This window comes from Akebia trifoliata, chromosome 13, assembly GCF_017979445.1.
Source record: "Akebia trifoliata isolate Shusen 1 chromosome 13, ASM1797944v1, whole genome shotgun sequence".
In the NCBI taxonomy this organism is placed as follows: Eukaryota; Viridiplantae; Streptophyta; class Magnoliopsida; order Ranunculales; family Lardizabalaceae; genus Akebia; species Akebia trifoliata.
In genome coordinates, this window is record NC_141387.1 from 23,857,298 (window position 1) to 23,876,393 (window position 19,096).

The window sequence follows — 19,096 nt, forward strand, 5'->3', positions numbered from 1 at the left end:
TCCAAAATCGAATTCCGACGACTCTCACCAACAGCCACGTCATCATCACATTTACTACATCATGACTAGTACTTATAATAGAATATGAGTTTTTTTTTTGTCACTTATGTTGTAAATTAGTAATAGTTAAATTCTAAAAGTTGATTTGAAGTAGAATTTTGTTAATATTAGAAGGCTGGAGATGTTCTTTATTTAGAATTGTAGATAAGTAAGGCAAGTTATTTTATTAATCATAGACATTAAGCATAAAGGAAGCATATCGATATTCTTTTTCAAAAATACTTAAAGTTCTCTTGAGGTTTTTGAGTTTCGCTTTTCTTTAGCTATTTTTGAAGAGTCATATCTATTAATTGATACTTTTACATATACCCATATTTTTCCTTATTTCACCTAGATTTGGACTCTCTAAATAGTAGAGAACACTCGTAAAAAGTTTTAATAAAAAAAAAAAAAAAACCATAACTTTTTCAGTTTTTTTTTTTTTTAGTAGGGCCCATCCACTAATTATTTCCCCTTGATGAAAACTAGTCAATTCTGATTTATGAACACCCAAGCCGGACTCATCTTTGCGGAATCCACATCAGACTCTAGATGGCATCTATTTGTCCTTTCTATATGGAAAATGTGATCCATATCCATATCTAAGTTCTGAATCTCTAGGAAACTTTTACATTTCTCTTCCAATCTCAACCGTTTGTTTCACGCCAATAATTATTCGATGAGAAAGATAATAAGAAGGATAGTTTATTGTCACATTCAACAGTGGACTGGAGCGGAGTCAACGGAAAATGAAAATGAGATCGAAAGTTTATCATCTTTTGTTTCTCTTTTATCTATCTTTCTTTTCATCATCATCATCATCATCATCATCAAAAGCAAATGCAAATGCAAAGGGAGAAGTAAGAATCGGGTATGGTTACACAATCAGATCAATCAAAGTGAATCCATCTGGAAAATCGTTGACTGCTAATCTCAGACTTATAAAGAATTCATCCATCTTTGGACCTGATGTTCAATATCTCGATCTTCTAGCCAGGTAAGAACACCCACCATTAACTTTTTTTCTTATTGTAAATTTGATTTACTTTGGTGAAATTTTGGTAATTTAGTTGAAAATTTGAAATAGAAAGCTTTTAAAAATAGTTCCACATCGAGATGTAAACAAAATTCAACCAAATCAACTGGATTTTTTTCTTCTTATTTTTCTAATAAAAATAATTATTTTTTAATTACTAAAGTATTTATTAGTAATACCATTGCAAAATTTTCTAATCTTTAGGTTTACCCTTCGAAAATTAATACATGATTAATTTTAGAGAGCTTCTATTGCCACCCCAACTTTTGCAATCGCCACCCTAACCGTGTGCAATTCCTTGGTGATTTAGATAGGAATTGGTGTGGCAATAGCAGCTCTCTAAGTTTTCCCCTTCATGGTAAGTCAATACTCAATAACCCTTTGTCTCCATGAATTAATGGATTTTTAAATTTATTTAAATTTTGATTAATTTAAGTTTTTAAGAATATTTTAAATTAAATTTTCCACCTTAATTCATAAAAACTGACAGCTGACTTTCGGTCAATGGATAAGAGAGTTGCTAGTAGCACCCCAACTTTTACTTACTACACCCAATTAAATTTAAAAGAAAAAAAATCAATGGCTTAGAATAAGTTAAAGTTGGGGTGCCAATTATAGAAACTCTTTCCTTACTTTCTTTAATTAATTTTTTTCTTTTTCTATTTGTTAAATTTGGGATTTATATGAGCTTAATCCTAATTGTAATCAGCATCTCTGAAGTTGTTTGACCGTGTTATCATGGTTTTTAATGTTATGTGATAACTTGAACCAAACTGTTGTAATGTTGGAATGATGCATGCATTTTAATCTTTAATTAAAGTGTGATAAATAATTTAAGAATTGGGGTGTAATAAGTAAAATTTGGGATGCTTATAGAAGCTCTTAAGGATAAACCTAATCTTCCATTTTGCAACAAGGCAAAGTAAATATCGACAATTTTGAATATATATATATATATTAATAAAAAATAAAACTAATCTCATATATATATTCAATTATCTATTTGAATAAAAAATTATGTATATTAACTAATGCACATGTATCAAAAGGAGGCTTATTTGTAATCTAAAATATTGATGGGAGGGTCATTATAGATTAGATAGTAAAGAAATGATATTTTTATAATTTTGAAAACCAACACTTTGGTAGAATCTTAAAATGCAAATATCCTCTTCTTCTACCTTGCTATCCTTCATCCTTCCTTTTTTTCTTTCCGTATCCATCCTTCAGATGATATTTTTCCTCTATATCTCTTCTCAGAGGTGGTTTTGTTAATTTATAGAGGATTTGGGTCAAGAGAATTGAAAATTGTTCAAAGTCCGAAAGACTCTGGAATTTCAAAATTTTAAATTATTTTGAAATCAGGAAGATACACGAATGTTTGTCAATGATTGACGTTACTATTTGTGAATAGTAACTAACACGTGAGTAAATAGTAAATACCATTCATCGCGTGACTTTGTGACTTTTAACACTTGAGTGAACAATAAACAGTATTCATTGCATGACATACTTTTCGCATACATACAGACTTTTTGAGATACTTATATATATTAAACACATTAAATATATATCAGAAGTGAAAGTGTTCTTTGTCTTCGTTGTTTGAGATGCTTTGATGAGAATCTAAAGAGGACTGTGCTAATATCGATTCTTTAATAGAGATTGAATCTTTGAGATATTGTAGTTCATTTGAGATTTTTTGCATTTTTTTTATGGCTAGTACAAAGTCTTGAGGAGAAATTATTGTAGACGATGATGCTGGAATTACTGCAAAGGAGACTGTAGCTTGTGCGTACGATTTTATTTAGGCCTTTAATAACTTTGGAAATTTTGATGGAGACAATTTCTTTTTAGGAGATTTAGGAATTATCTGTTTTGATCATATTTGTCTCACCATTTCACATAAATGGTTTGGAAAAAGGTAGGGAAACAATCCAACAGTTCTTTTGAATAATGTCATTTGAAAATCCATAGACAACTGGTATAAGCAAAGTAGAGCATAATTTAATAGTTCATTTTTTAAACTTTAAATCTATTGTTGTTTAGGAAATCTTCAAACTGAGAAATTTGACCGTTAGGAAGGATATCATGAATGGTCCCAAAATATTGCCACCATGGTGAATAAGACTAGTATGGTATTTGATTGTTAAGTTTTTGACAAAATTGTAAAAATCAAGAATGAGATCCTTTGGAATTTTGTATGAGAAGAATAAATTCCCATGAATATTAATAATCCCAATAGGTGTAAGGGATTTGCTAATTTTTAGGAAATTTAACATATTTGGAGGTCCAAAAGGATGTTCCCCATTCATAAGATGAAATAATCTTTTGAATTTTGAATTTTTAATATGCAATCTCACCTTCTTGATCAAGGTTGTGAGATATTATTGTACTTTGAGATTGGATTAAAATGGCTTCATAGAAATTTGACGAAAGATTTGACTGTCTTAGATTAAAGAGATGTTTTCCAAGAAACAATTGACTTTGGATGTGAGATGAAGTCATAAATTCAAATTACTTTGGAGATAGGGTAAAAATTGCTTGATTGGTTTTGTGAATATATTCTAATTTTGGAGAGATCGAAGAAAATCGAAAAGGAGAAATTTGGATTTCTATAGGAATTTTCTCCTTACCTTTCGATTTGTTTTGGCTTTTTGAGGCTTTTGAAGAAATTCTATATCAATTTAAGAAATATTCTCAATTCTCAATTTAGCAAAGATCCTGTAATTTCGTATCAGAGTCAAGTTTCAAAAGTTACCCAGAAGAGTCTGTATTATTTCAAAAGAAGGTATATTTCAAATTTTATTCACATCTTTATTTGAATTCTGTACAAATTCTATTGTCAAAATACAGAGTACTATATCCAAAGGTAGGTCAAAGGCAATCAAGTTTGTCATGATTTTAAAGGTATCACCCTGAGCAAAAAATGTGTCAAGAACCCAAGAATCCGCCTTTATATCGGTTTTATTTTTTATTTAAATTGTATACTCTATTTTCTCTTAATTATTTTAAATTTTTTTCATTAAAGTAGGTTAATTTAAAAAATCTTTAGATCTAGGTTCGAGGTTTCCTAATCGGGTAGTAAAACTCACAGACAGTGTTACCGTAAGACGAATAGTAAATCCTGGACCAACCACTAGAACGAAGATATTTAAAATTCAACTTGTTAGAGTATAAATAATTTAAAATCTTTTAAAAGAAAACTACAAGTAGACAATACCTCCTCAACAGACCTAATCAAAATAATTTCAATCAAACAAAATGATGAAATTTCATATAAAACTATTGAACAATTAATAAAAAAATTGGACAATTCCTAGAGTCCCTACAAATTAAAATTAAGAAATGACTATATAATAAATACAATAGAGCAATCTATGTCAATTTCTAGAAAAATAGAAAATATTTTTTTACTTCCACAAAATTTATTGGAAAAACTTCAAAATAAAAAAATATAATTATATCCATTTTGGTTTTATCCAAGTAGCAATAGTACCCCTTCCTAGATAAGACCTTAATACTTTTACCATAACTCATGTAAGAGACCGAAGAAACATAAAATTTCCAGATCAATTAATAGGAATGATTCAAGTGCAAACATGATGGTCTTATTTTTTTTTTAATTGCTTTCCAAATTTCTTTGTCTCTTTAACAGATCAAACTATTTCAAAATCCTTAACCCTAAGAGTTCAAACCAAAGGGTTTAATATGTTAAATGTTGAAAACATCACAGTAATTTATAGAATTTACTATAAATGTATGATGTCCTTAATTCGTAACATAACATATCAAAATCAAACAAAAAGATTGACTACACTATTTTTAACAAATTTTAGAAATATTGTAATAACTCCAAAACAAATTCAATGGGATACCGTTGAGCTAAATATTATTGAACATTCTGATGATAGTATTGAAATTAATATTGATACAGTAAATCAAAATAACTACATTGTATTCAGACCATCAACAAGTTCATCCTCTCGAAAACCATTTAATCAAATGACCAACAAAGCATATAATACTGTTTCAACTCATATTTCTTATCATGTTTATCCAAAACATAAAGAAGTTGAAACTGAATACAATCGTATTGAGTGTGATTTCGGTAGTCCATCCAAACAAGTTAATATGATTTGTTTTGAAAATAAAAAAGTTTACAATAAATAAAGAATTGTTAAAAGTTGATATCCTAAAAAATCCGCCACACAAATGATTTTTTAAAAACTTTTCTCGAATGGAACAAAAGAAGATTAAAGAAAAATGGTTTGATGAGATGGCTAAAAAACAAATTTATATTTCATTATTTACATAGTTAAAAATCCAAACAAATTTAAAATTGTCTCATTCAATAAATATGTTAAAACAAAAAATACAAATATGAGAAATGATAAAAAATGAGAAAATTGAATCACAATTTCCTCTTTTTAGAGATATAAAAGCAATTAGTTTAATAACGACACTTTTTAAATCTGAATCTCAATTTCAAAAGGAAATTCCTTGTACACAAAAAGATATAGCTCATCTAGTTAAACAAAATAATTATACTAACACCTATCTTCATCAATTAGGACAACAAATAAGATCATTATTAAATAAACCTAACATAAAAATCATAGGAGAATCATCAACAATTAAATAAAATATTCAAAATCATTTTCATCTTCAAAAGGAATTAACCTCAATAGAAACTTCATCTGTTTTGGAAGAAATAATCAAAAGAATTCAAAGATATTTAAAAATAATTATTTTGTCAGAACAATCAAGAGAAAAACCAGAACAAGGAAATTCTTCTGAGTCCTTTTTTACGATTTCTTCTAATAATAAAAATATAGAATCTCAATTTATTAATGACAAAAAAAAAATATTTCAAGTTAAGAAACTCAAAAAATCAAACTATCTTCAACCATGATCAAATTTCTACTAAAAAATAAAGTATTATTATCGATGACCAACACTAATTGATGTCCAATTTGAAGAGAAACTAAATCCAACAAAACATTATAATGTGAATGAACTCTACAAATGGAAGAACATAGATGGATTCACTGATTATCAAATAATGAACACTCTCTTTCAAATGATTGTGTTTGCAAATACGTGTAACCGTTATAATTTATTAGAACCCATACTACAAGACCATTGTAGGCGGGTTTACTGGTCAACTCTACGGATGGTGGAACAATATGTTAAACTAAGCCTAAAGAGATAGTATTCTTGATCACGTCAAATTAGATGAAGATGGCAGTCCTAAGTTAGATGATAAAGGAAATCAAATTCCAGATCCCTTTCTTTCAAACATTCTCTATATTTTTAATGGTAGATTTGATGATTTAGGACAAAAAGATCGAGAAATCTTAATGAGTCTTAAATATCCAACTTTAATTGATTTTAGATGGTATAAATATATTTTCTTAGCCAAACTTTATCAAATACTTGGATGTAATGATCTTTTCTGAAAAAAAAAAAAAAAAGTTTATATCTAGTCTACCACCATTATTTGCTGAAAAGATTTGATAAAATTTCAAAGGCAATTCTGATAGCATCAAATATACCCAGTTCACCTTTGGTGTACTTATACAAAGAGTTAATATGATAGGTCTAAAGTTTTGCTCAGACTTAAAGCTTAAAAAGCAAATAGAAAAAATATCTCGTAAAAAATTAGGAGACTTTTGCTATCAATTTGGAAAAGAAATATTTCTAGCACCCTTTGTAAAAATAAGACAAAAACAAAAAAACCAATAATTTTGAAGAAAACATCATCATATTCTCCTAAAAAATTCTCAAGAAAATATTCAAAAGGAAAATCAAATCCTAGTTCTAATAAAATAAAAGTAAAAAAATAGAAAAAGAATCCAAATCAATTATCTGCTATAAATGTCGAACACTTGGCCATGGAGCAATCCTAAAAGTTTTAATAAAAAAGTTAATGAAGTACAATTGTCTTCTTTTGAAGAATCCCATTCTTCCTCAGAAGATAATTGTGAGTTCCCTTAACATCTAGACTCAATCTCATCCTCATCATCTTCAATAAATATACTTCAACTAAATATTTTAACAGAAAACGAAAAATTATTGTTAAAAATATTAGATGAAATTCCTGATAAAGACCAACGCAATTAACATTTGATACAAATATTAGAAAATCAAAAAAATCAAAATAAACATTTCTCAGAAAAAATTCCAACTCCTTCTACTTCAACTCCCATATATTCACTAAGAGATATTTATTCAAAATTCAATTAAATTCCTTCAAAAGAAACTACCTCTTTAGTCATTCTCTCTAATTTATAACAACAAATTAATCTATTAAAGGAAGAAATTAGAATCTTAAAAGAGCAAGTAGCAAAATTAAAAATGATATTTGATCACCAAGCTGATTCAGATAAACTTTCTGATCCTAAAGATCAAAACAATCAATTTCTTAATGCTATAATCTAATTTACCTATTAAAAATGGTATACTTCAATTACAATTAAAACTCAAATTTTTTTCAAAAATTCATCGCTCTTATTGATTCTGGAGCCAATATTAATTGCATTAGAGAAGACTTGATTCCTCTTTCTCTGCAAGCCAACACAAACATCTTTATCAATGACTACTAGTAAACTTATTTATCTTAAATAAAAAATAACAGATTCCTTTGTTTGTAAACAAAAGATTTGCCTCCTAGATCCTTTTCTTGTTGTCCCAGCCTTACAACAAGAAGTAATACTTAACACTCATTTTCTCAATCAAATCCAACCATTAGTAATGACCCCACAAGGGATCCTCTATAAGCTTGGAAATGAAAAAGTTCTCTTTAACTTCATATCTCCTTTTACATTTGGACAAGTTGATCTTTTAATAAATTTAATTCAATAAAAAAAAAAAAAACAACTAAACTTTGTCAACCAAGAAAAAATATTTCAAATATAAAATAAGATATCAATTCTCCAAAAATACAAACAAAGATAAATTTTTTGAAAAACAATTAATACAAACTTCTTGTTTTGATATTCCCAGTGCTTTTTGGCATAGGAAAACTCATCAAGTTGCTCTTCCCTATATTTCATCTTTTAATGAAAAAATATTCCTACAAAAGCTTGATCAATTCAAATGAATTCTAGGTACCTAGAATTATGTCAAAAAAAAAAAAAAAAAAAATTGAAGACCTTCTTGATAAGAAATTAATTAGAAGATCTAAATCTCCTTGGAGTTGTGGTACTTTTTATGTTGAAAATGCAATTAAACTAGAAAAAAGTGCTCCAAGACTTATAATATATTATAAATCCCTTAATAAAGTATTACAATCTATAAGATATCATGTTCCTAATAAACAGGACCTTATTGACCAACTCACCAATGCAAATGTTTTTTCAAAATTCGATCTAAAATCAGGATTTTAGCAAATGCAAATACAAGAGTCTGATAAATACAAAACTACCTTCATAGCTCATTTTGGACATTACGAGTGGAATGTAATGTCCTTTGGATTAAAAAATGTCCTAAATGAATTTTAAAATATAATGAATGACATATTTTCCAGTTATTCAAAATTTATCCTTGTCTGTATGGACGATATTCTCGTTTTTTCTCAAAATATAGATGCCTACTACAAACATCTTTATATATTTGTAAAAGTGATTTTAAAAAATGGACTTGTTATTTCCCAAAGGAAAATTAATTTATTTCAAACAAAAATACAGTTTCTAGAATTTTTCTTTGAAAATAAAACATATACGCTTGTAAACCATGTGATACAATTTGTTGATAAATTTTCTAAAGAAATAACTGATAAGAAACAATTACAAAGATTTTTAAGAAGCCTTAATTATGTTCTCAATTTCATAAAAAATCTATAAAAAAAAAAAAAACGCAAACTTCTCTTTGAATTTCTCATAAAGTCACAGAAGAATGAAAAAAAAAAAAGAAAAAGATATGAACAGCAAGCCATAGTTTAGCTATTCAAAAAATTAAACAAACTATCAAATTCTTACCTTGTTTACATATTCAAGATCTAGAATTATCCAAAATAATTCAAACAGATGCCTCTGAAATATGTTATAGAGGAATTTTGATCCAAAAAATACTAAAAAATGAAGAACAAATTGTTAGATATACCACGAGAATTTAGAATCCTTGTCAACAAAATTATTCAACAATTAGAAAAGAGATTCTAACAATTGTCGTAACAATTTTAAAATTTTAAAGTAACGTTTTAAACAAAAAATTATCATTAAAAGTTGATTGCAAATCTGTAAAAAGTATTTTAGAATAAGATGTCAAAATCCTTGCATCAAAACAAATTTTTGCCAGATGGTATGCCTTATAATTTTTGAATTTGATATAGAATTTATTCCTAATTTTCAAAATTGTCTTCTTGATTTTTTAACTAGAGAATTTCTTTAAAAGTCTCAATGAGTTCATCCAAAAGTCAAAATAAATCAAATGGTAAGGAGAAAATTTCTATAGAAATTCAAATTTCTCCTTCTCGATTTTCTCCGATCTCTCTAAAATTAGAATATATTTAAAAATCAGTTAAGCAATTTTTACCTTATCTCCAAAGAAATTTGAATTTATGACTGTATCTCAAATCCAAAGTCAATTGTTTCTTGAAAAACATCTCTTTAATCCAAGACAGTCAAATCTTTCGTCAAAATTCTATGAACCCATTTTAACCCAACCTCAAAATGCAATAATATCTCACACCCTTGATCAAGAAGGTGAGATTGCATATTAAAAATTTAAAATTCAAAAGATTATTTCATCTTATGAATGGGGGAGCCTCCAAATATGTTAAATCTCCTAATAATGAGCAAATCCCTTACACTTATTGGGATTATCAAAGTACTTGAGAATTTATTCTTCCCATACAAAATTCCAAAGAATCTTATTCGTGGTTACAATTTTGTCAAAAATTCAACAATCAAATATCATACTAGTCCTATTCATAATGGTGGCAATATTTTGGAGTCACTCTTGATATCCTCTAAAACGTTTAAATTCTTCAATTTAAAGATTTCTTCAACAACAATAGATTTAAATTGAAGAAATGAACTATAAAAATATGCTCTACCTTACTTACACAAGTTGTCCATGGATTTTCAATGACATTATTCAAAAGAATCGTTAGATTATTTCCCTTCATTTTTCTGAAACACTTATGTGAAATAGTGAAACAAATATGGTCAAAACAAGGTAATTCTTGAATCTCTTAAAAATAAATTATCTCCATTAGAATTTTTGAAGTTATCAAAGGTCCAAACAAAATCGTATGCCTAAGCTATAGTCTTCTCTGCAACAACTCCAGCATCATCGCCTACAACAATTTCTTTTTAAGACTTTGCATTAGCCATCAGACAAATGCAAAAAATCTCAAACAAGCTACAATTTCTCAAAGATTCAATCTCTACTAAATGATTGATAACAACACAGTCCTCTTCAGATTTTCAACAAAGCATCTCAGACAACGAAAACGAAGAGTACTTCCACTTCTGATATATATTTAATATGTTTAATATGTATAAGTATCTCAAAAAATCTGTATGTAAAAAGTCTATATGCATGTGAAAAGTATGTCATGCGATGAATAGTGTTTACTGTTCACTCATGCGTTATAAGTCACAAAGTCATGCGATGAATAGTGTTTATTATTCACTCAGGCATTAGTTGCTATTAACAAATAGTAACGTTAATTATTAACAAACATTTGTGAATCTTCCGGATTTTAAAATAATTTAAATTTTTTTGAAATTCTAGAATCTTCCGGACTTCAAACAATTTTCAATTCTCTTAAACCAAATCCTCTATAAATCAACGAAATCACTTCTGAGAGGAGACAAAGAAATAATATCCTCTTCTTTTACTTCTCTATCATTTATCCTTTCTTCTTTCATTCCTTATCCATCCTTCATACCACCAAACTTTCCATACTTCATACGATCAAACCTTTGTCTTCTTCATACTATCATACTCCTTCCAAATATTCCAAGTACTTCCAATTTATCAAATATTCCCAATTTAGCGAATATTCTTAATTCCCATCAAATATTCTCAATTCCCAATTTAGCAAAGATCCTGTAATTTGGTATCAATGCGACGAATAGATTTTGCATTATTACAAGAGGAAATAACTTTTTTGATATTTTGACCAAAATGACCTTAATTATTTTAAATTTAAATAGAAAAGTAAAAGCATTTATAACCACTCAAAATTTGGTGTACAACCACCTTCTCTCATTATAATGGTAAAGATAATAAATTTAGTTAAGTGATTTAAATCATCAAAAATGGAATGACCTGAGAGAGTTAACTCAGTATCAGCTTGAAATACCGAGTTTCCAAAACATGGTTGCACTAAGATCCAGATTCCTTGGACTGGTTTTGGGACCAGGTAGTTTGGGCAATTTAGACACAGCCCTCCCCGTTTAGGTGAACATTTGAGATGTCCATGTGTTCAAAATGGTGACAAGTCCCTTGATCTTGTATTCCCTAATAAACTTATGAAAAATGACCTAAATACCCTGAAGACATGACCTTGATTTTTCTTTGCAAAACCAATTTATCTTCTATCCTCTTGGTAAATGTTTTCAACCTACTCTGCAACCTCAAAATTTTATCTACTTCAACCTTCGAAACAAATTTACCATCTTCTTCACAACTTTAAGAGTATATATATATATATATATATATACATAGGGCTCTCAACAGATCAGATTGTTACTAATTTATACTAATTCGATAAGGAATTTATTAGGCACAGGCCAAACCTGAACCTGATCAAATATGTTATTTTTAAGTTTGAACCTGATATAGTATGATATATATTGTTCCAGATCAATCCCAAAATTCATTATTTTTTAATTGAATTGGCCCTACTCATATCCCTTTTGGTTTAATAAAAGCATAAATAAAATAAAGTATCCACCATATGCTTTAATAAAAAAGTAATACATATTTATATATTTCAAACACTAACAAATCGGCTATTTATTGGATTGGATGATGGTTGATCCAATATTGATCTGAGAACTTATCAGATTGATTCATCATCGGACCATGTCTTTATCAAAATCCAAATCCTTTATCCTGACCATATTTATCAGATCGAAAAGGATCAGATTTTTTTATTCGATTCAATGCATTGAAAACTCTATATCTATACTTTTGACCTTAAAACCTTAAGAACAAGTTAGGATTTTTGAAGTAAAAGATGATGGAAATTTGGATATTAAAATTAAGAATGATCTAGAGGGACGAAGGTGAGGTTGAGAACAATGGATTGAAGCTTAAGAGCTTAAAATGGGAGAGCTTTATTACGATTTTGAGAAGTAAAAATACATGGGTATTGAGTTCTTAAACATTGGGTAGGTTCATAATAATCAAGATTGAATTCGGAAATTATTTAGTGGGGATTTAGTTTGATTATTTTACAGAAGTTTTGTAAAATATTCAAGAAAATTTTGTGAGTTGTGTGTATTCGAGGTTCAAGGACATAAATGTTCCCATATTTGGTGAATAATCAATAAATCATCGACTCACTAATTTAATGGGTTGTTCCTTATTCGGAGAAGTTTACGAATTTTGTAATTATGATTAAGACTAACATTTAATAATCTTTCAATAATTGTTCCCTCCTTTTCTTTGCAGCTTTGAGACCAATAACAGATTGAGAATCAAAATAACTGATTCCAACAAACAAAGATGGGAAATCCCACAAGAAATCCTTCCTCACATTACATACCTCCCCCACAGATCCCTATCAGAAAACCACCAACCCATCTCTCAAAACTACTTCCTCTCCATCCCACAATCCGATCTCATCCTCACTCTCCACACCAACCCCTTCACATTCTCCATTACTCGTCACTCAAACAACGACACCCTCTTCGACACATCACCCAAAGTGTCAGATACCGACACCACCACACTCGTATTCAAAGACCAATACATACAGATATCATCATCACTTCCGGCTGATAGATCATCTATTTATGGCTTAGGAGAACATACAAAGTCGTCATTCCGTCTGACACACAACCAGACACTGACACTGTGGAATGCTGATATTGCTAGTGCTGATCTAGATGTGAATCTTTATGGGTCTCATCCGTTTTACATGGATGTGAGATCGAAGTGTGGAGATGGGAAAGGTTCTGCAGGGATGACTCATGGTGTGGTGTTGGTTAATAGTAATGGGATGGATATTGTTTATGAAGGATCTAAGATAAGTTATAAGGTTATTGGAGGTGTTCTTGATTTCTACTTCTTTGCTGGACCATCACCAAAATCTGTTATGCAGCAATATACAGAGCTCATTGGCTTGCCTACACCAATGCCTTATTGGTCCTTCGGTAAGCCGCCAAGATCTTTATTTATTTATATTTTTTTTTAAATTCTAGTTACTTTTAGCGAGTGATTACTTGCAAACCACCTTGAACTGATTGCATCCCATCACTTAAAATCTACATTCCACGTTTATTGACAGCCGAAAACATTGATCAGATGCCTTGTGAATGTAAAGTATAAAATTCTAAGTAGAAAGGAAAAAAAGTGATTTAACCATTGGATCCAAATTTTGAAGTTCAACGGCCTTTGATCAGGGAAAAAAAAATTTAAGATTTTTTTAAAAGAATCTGATCTAGGCCATGAACTATAGAATAGTAAGTGTTACATGACCACGTGGCAGACCATTAATTTGAGCATATCAAATCTCTGTAAGGGTGGTAGTATGACTAAGTTGGGAGCCGATCCTCTGTGGTACTTCTTCCCTGTAGTACCCTGTAGTACTCTTTCAACAGTGGTGATCTCAGGCTGAAAATTAATATCTAAACCATCAGCCATGTAGTGATTATGGTTTGTATCAGGTTTGAATTTTTTTTAAACAAAACTCTCTTTTTTATGTCTTGCCGATTGGATTGAAATTGAATGGTTGTTGAACTCCAACAATTCAACAAAGGGATTTTGGTAGTGCGTTCTCAACCGTCTAACCGAACTACATGGTACTGCAGGAAAGAAGCACCACAGAGGATCCTTCCCCGACTAAGTTATGCTACCATAACTCACATATATATATATATATATATATATATCGTGCCAAACATTTTTCAATATATAGGCTAGAAGATTCAGAATGGGCTGATTTTTTGTGAGGATGATCTCTATAGTGAGGAGATCATCTTCACAAAAAATCAACCCATTCTGAAACTTCTAACCCTAGTTTACAAGTTGAAGAATCATGGACTGTCATTTAATTGTAAACAACTTTTGATGGGGTTAGAAGTTTCAGAATGGGCTGATTTTTTTGTGAGGATGATCTCACTATAAAGATCATCCTCACAAAAAATCAGCTCATTCCAAAACTTCTAGGCCATATATTGAAAAATGTTTGGCTCTCTTAAGGCCTCTGAAGGCTTCCCATTGTTTTAAGTGTGAATTAGACATTCCACTCCTGATTTTGGAGATTAGTTAAGATACCGGCGAGGTTTTCAAACTGATGGCATACTCCTCAACTTCTTCAATGAAAAGAATATTGGAAAATGACCAAGCCTTCAAAGTTTTGCCAAAAACCCTTTATTTTCAACCAAGATTCCGCCTTTCACCTCTTCAATCTGTTGGCCAAAAAATAAATTTTTTTTGGAGGGTGGGGGGGAGCAAGATTTTGATGACATGTATATTTTGTTAGTCTCCAATAGAAGACCATGTTTGAATGGCTAAAAGGCCCTCTTGTTCCTTGTGACCCTTACTATATCATCTTCTGAAATCTACTGATAAACCACCAGGTATGTTTTCAGTGAGAAAATGATCTCAAAGGCTTATGCCATTGTAAAAAAATAAAAATAGACCATAACGATGAGGCCATACAAAATCAACATGTAGAGGCCGTCAACGCAGACTTCCCACACACTAAATTTGAACAAGTGACCAGCAACTCCATCTATGACAAATGCATGGGGAGTATCTTCTAATTCACATGAGCTCCGCATGAACAACTTTGTGATAGGAGAGAGGAATTTTGTATCTCAACATTACATTAGGTTTGCTTGAATTTACTTAATTATTCATGCGTTTTGTGGTTTTGTTTTATAGGATTTCACCAGTGCAGATATGGGTACAAAAACGTGTCTGATCTTGAGGGTGTGGTTGCTGGTTATGCCAAAGCTGGAATTCCTCTTGAAGTTATGTGGACAGATATCGATCACATGGACGGACATAAGGATTTCACTCTTGATCCTGTCAACTTTCCGGCAGACCAGATGAAGAAATTTGTTGATCGACTTCACCAGAATGGACAGAAATATGTGCTCATATTAGACCCTGGTAAGAAAAGAAACTTTGACTCCTAACTCGGCTGACTTGTTTGTTGCTTCAAAGGAATTTGAGTAGTCTACACAATGCAAGTTTTTAGCATGTGGTCAACTTTTGTAGCCTGGTTGCTTATGATTTGGCCCTTCATCACAGCAATGGTCACAAGAAATGGCATTTAAAAAAAAATGCATTTTTCTAACAATAAAACTAGTAAAAAAATTAACATTTTTAATAAAATATGATTTTTTTAATTAGTTGCATGTTTCAAAAGTTGTTTTTTTTTTTTTTTTGGTGGCTTGTGGTTCACTTTTATGGGGATGTGCAGTTGTGTATCAAAAGGAAAATCTATGGTTCTATGCACATCCACGTGAGGAGAGTTTGTCAGAGGGGGGAGTTAGAAAATCATGACTCTTTTCTTTTGGTCATTTTTTAAGAACTTTTTATTTACGTTTTAAACCTGTATTCTGACTTGGTAACTAATAGAGATAAGTAGTATTCATGTTGATATAATGTATCTCATGCACATTATTATAATCCATGCACCTTATCTCTATTAGTAACTATGATTACAACTACCATGCATGGTGGAGACTTCTTTCTCTAGTATCTGTGTAGAAAACCCTTACCTTATTCGGGGAGTTCCAAATAGAGATGTTCTGTTGCGTAACAACTTATTACTTTCAATATTCTTCCTCAGGTATCAGTGTGAATGACACATATGGAACATATATCCGAGGCATGAAAGCTGATATATTCATAAAACGTGATGGAACCCCTTACTTAGGTGAAGTGTGGCCGGGACCTGTCTACTTCCCCGATTTCCTAAATCCTAACACGGGAATCTACTGGGGTAATGAGATTGCACAATTCTGGAAGATTATCCCCTTTGATGGTCTCTGGCTGGACATGAATGAGATATCCAACTTCATTACCTCTGAACCCTCCCCTTCTTCTACCCTTGATAACCCTCCCTATGCTATCAACAATGCTGGAATCCGACGACCCATCAATAACAAAACCATCCCAGCAACAGCTCTTCACTCAGGTCATATAACTGAGTACAATGTCCACAACCTCTATGGCCTCCTAGAATGCAAAGCTACAAATACAGCTTTAGTTAAACTGACGCAAAAAAGACCATTCATACTCTCCAGATCAACTTTTATTGGATCTGGAAAGTACACTGCACATTGGACTGGCGACAATGCTGCCACGTGGGAGGACCTACAATATTCAATTCCATCTATTTTGAACTCCGGGTTATTTGGGATTCCAATGGTTGGAGCTGATATATGTGGATTTGCTCGAGACACAACTGAGGAGCTCTGTCGACGTTGGATTCAGGTAAAGTTGGATTAACATTAATTTCTACAAAAAAAATAAAGTAAGATTTTTTTGCTTTAAATAAGTTTACATACTAATTCCACGTGCCAATCCTCACATTCTTCGTTTTCTTGGTTATATTTCTACCTTCCTTTATGATTGTTAGAATAATGTTTGATTTAGGTAATTAAATCATAGGGACTCACAAAGTGTTGCTTGTGTTATGAGATTGACTCACTAAACTTTATTTCAATGCAGCTTGGAGCATTTTATCCCTTTGCAAGAGATCACTCAGAGAATCACTCAAGCCGACAAGAGCTTTATCTATGGGATTCTGTTACCAAATCAGCGAAGAAGTCACTTGGGCTCCGATACAGACTACTCCCCTACTTCTACACATTAATGTACGAGGCACACACTATTGGGACTCCCATTGCACGGCCGCTTTTCTTCTCATTCCCTGATGATGTCCAAACCTATGGAATCAGCACACAGTTTTTAATCGGTAAAGGTATAATGGTGTCTCCAGTATTGAAACCTGGAGTTGTTGCTGTTGAGGCATACTTCCCAACAGGAACTTGGTTTGATCTCTTCAACCATTCACAATCGGTGAGTGTAACATATGGGAAGTACATCAAACTCAATGCCCCATTTGACCATATAAATGTACACGTTCGGGAAGGGAATATTCTAGCCATGCAAGGAGAAGCCATGACGACACAAGCGGCCCGAATAACAGGATTCCATCTTTTGGTAGTAGTTGACAGTGGTGGTAAAGCCATGGGAGAAGTATTCATGGATGATGGCGAGGACGTAGAGATGGGTGGGGAAGGAGGGAGATGGAGTTTAGTGAAGTTTTTCAGCACAGTTGTAGGTAATGAGATCAAGATTGGATCAGAGGTGGTGAATGGGAGTTTTGCTGTGAGTCAGAAGTGGGTCATAGAAAAGGTGACTATCTTGGGTTTGAAAAAGAATGGTATGTTCAAAGGGTATATGTTGGATGTTAAGGGGACAAAATTGAATGGTGATTCAAGGATGAGAGTGAATTTGAATTGGAAGGGAACGTTTGGTATTGCAGAAATTACTGGACTGGCTTTGATTATTGGAGAAGAGTTTGATTTAAAGTTGCAAATCAGCTAATCAAAATCTTGTGTGCCATTTTCAAGATTTTGGAACTTAATAAGTGTCTACAAACCGGACCAAACCGATGTCTGATCAGGTTTAATCAGATTTTGTAATAAAATCGGTTCGCTTTAGTGAACCAATATAAATGAAGTAACTTATATTTAATCAGTCTTGGTGAATATTTTCTTTCTATCAATATAAATGGAGTAACTTAGGAGGTGTTTGATAACGATTGTAAAAGCGTTTTTTTTAAGCTTTTGCATCAATAAAACGCTTTTTTATCGTTGATTGTTGTTTAATAACAAGAATTGCATCATAAATTTACGTTTTTAAAAGCAAATATTAAAAACGGATGAAGGGTGCTTTTACCATTCATGTTTGTGGGAGAATCTATCACCGAAAAAACGGCTCGTGGGAAATTATTGAAATGTCCCTTTTACTCCGAACAAATTACAGCTCATATCCCCATCCAATTGTTACTGTCTTCTTCTCGACAGAACCTCACACAGCCCTAACCCTCAGACAACCCACCTTCAACAGCAGCCATTACCATTGACAATGTTAGCTCCGATCGACGACTCTCATCCTTCACGCCCTCTTTCACTCCATCACAACTTGATTTACATTTGGACCTTCGATCGGCAAACTGAAACTCAAGTTTCTCTCAAGCGAGTGATGATCAATCAAGGAAACAAACAATGATGATCTTCAAATGTAAGAAAAATCAAATCCATGGCGGAAAATTCCAAGAGATTTCTTAACGTTGAGCCATGGAGGTGCTTCTTCAAGAATTGACTGTGAATTCTGCTTTGATCTTGCCATGGGTGGTTGTAAGATCGCCGCTACTGCTTGTAGGATTGATCGATTGAAGTATCCATCTGAAGAAATCAATCAGTTGAGTTTGAGAACGACCTCATCCATGGAGGATTAATTTGAAGAATTCTAGAGTTAGGGCTATTGCTGTGGAGATCAACATAAGCGCTAAGGGGCCTATTGTTAATGCTTTGACAGTTAATGGTAATTTTATTTTTGCTTGATTTATTGGAAAGTGGGCAATTTTTTACTGTTTATCTAAGTTATTTACAAGATTATTTAGGGATAAACAGTTTTAGATTTGAGGTTCTATAATTGCTATGTTGAAATTGATAATTTTGGTTAGTTATTAGATATTGTGAAACTGTTTTGATTTGATACAAACAGTTAATTAGAAGCCTTTTTTACTTGAACTCTTCCTTGTGTTTCTTGAAATCAAATAGTTTTTAAAGTTATTAGAATCTTAAC

At 31.3% G+C, this 19,096-nt stretch overlaps 1 protein-coding gene across 1 annotated transcript; it reads left to right on the plus strand.

Moving 5' to 3' along the window:
- The first annotated feature begins 773 nt into the window (after positions 1-773).
- Positions 774-18,878, plus strand: LOC147388099 (alpha-glucosidase-like). The gene is made up of 5 exons (XM_086420898.1): positions 774-1,036; positions 12,710-13,413; positions 15,149-15,379; positions 16,065-16,711; positions 16,949-18,878. Exons 1-5 carry the CDS (start codon positions 789-791, stop codon positions 17,828-17,830), a joined length of 2,712 nt encoding a protein of 903 aa, XP_086277024.1. The 5' UTR covers positions 774-788; the 3' UTR covers positions 17,831-18,878.
- The last annotated feature ends 218 nt before the right edge of the window (positions 18,879-19,096 follow it).

What these genes read in the sequence shown, in the direction of transcription:
- LOC147388099 (XM_086420898.1), top strand. Translation starts at nt 789, where the DNA reads ATGAAAATGAGATCGAAAGTTTATCATCTTTTGTTTCTCTTTTATCTA. An exon ending in TATCTCGATCTTCTAGCCAG is followed by an intron (nt 1,037 to 12,709) that starts GTAAGAACACCC and finishes TTTTCTTTGCAG; the next exon opens with CTTTGAGACCAATAACAGAT. An exon ending in TGTGCTCATATTAGACCCTG is followed by an intron (nt 15,380 to 16,064) that starts GTAAGAAAAGAA and finishes ATTCTTCCTCAG; the next exon opens with GTATCAGTGTGAATGACACA.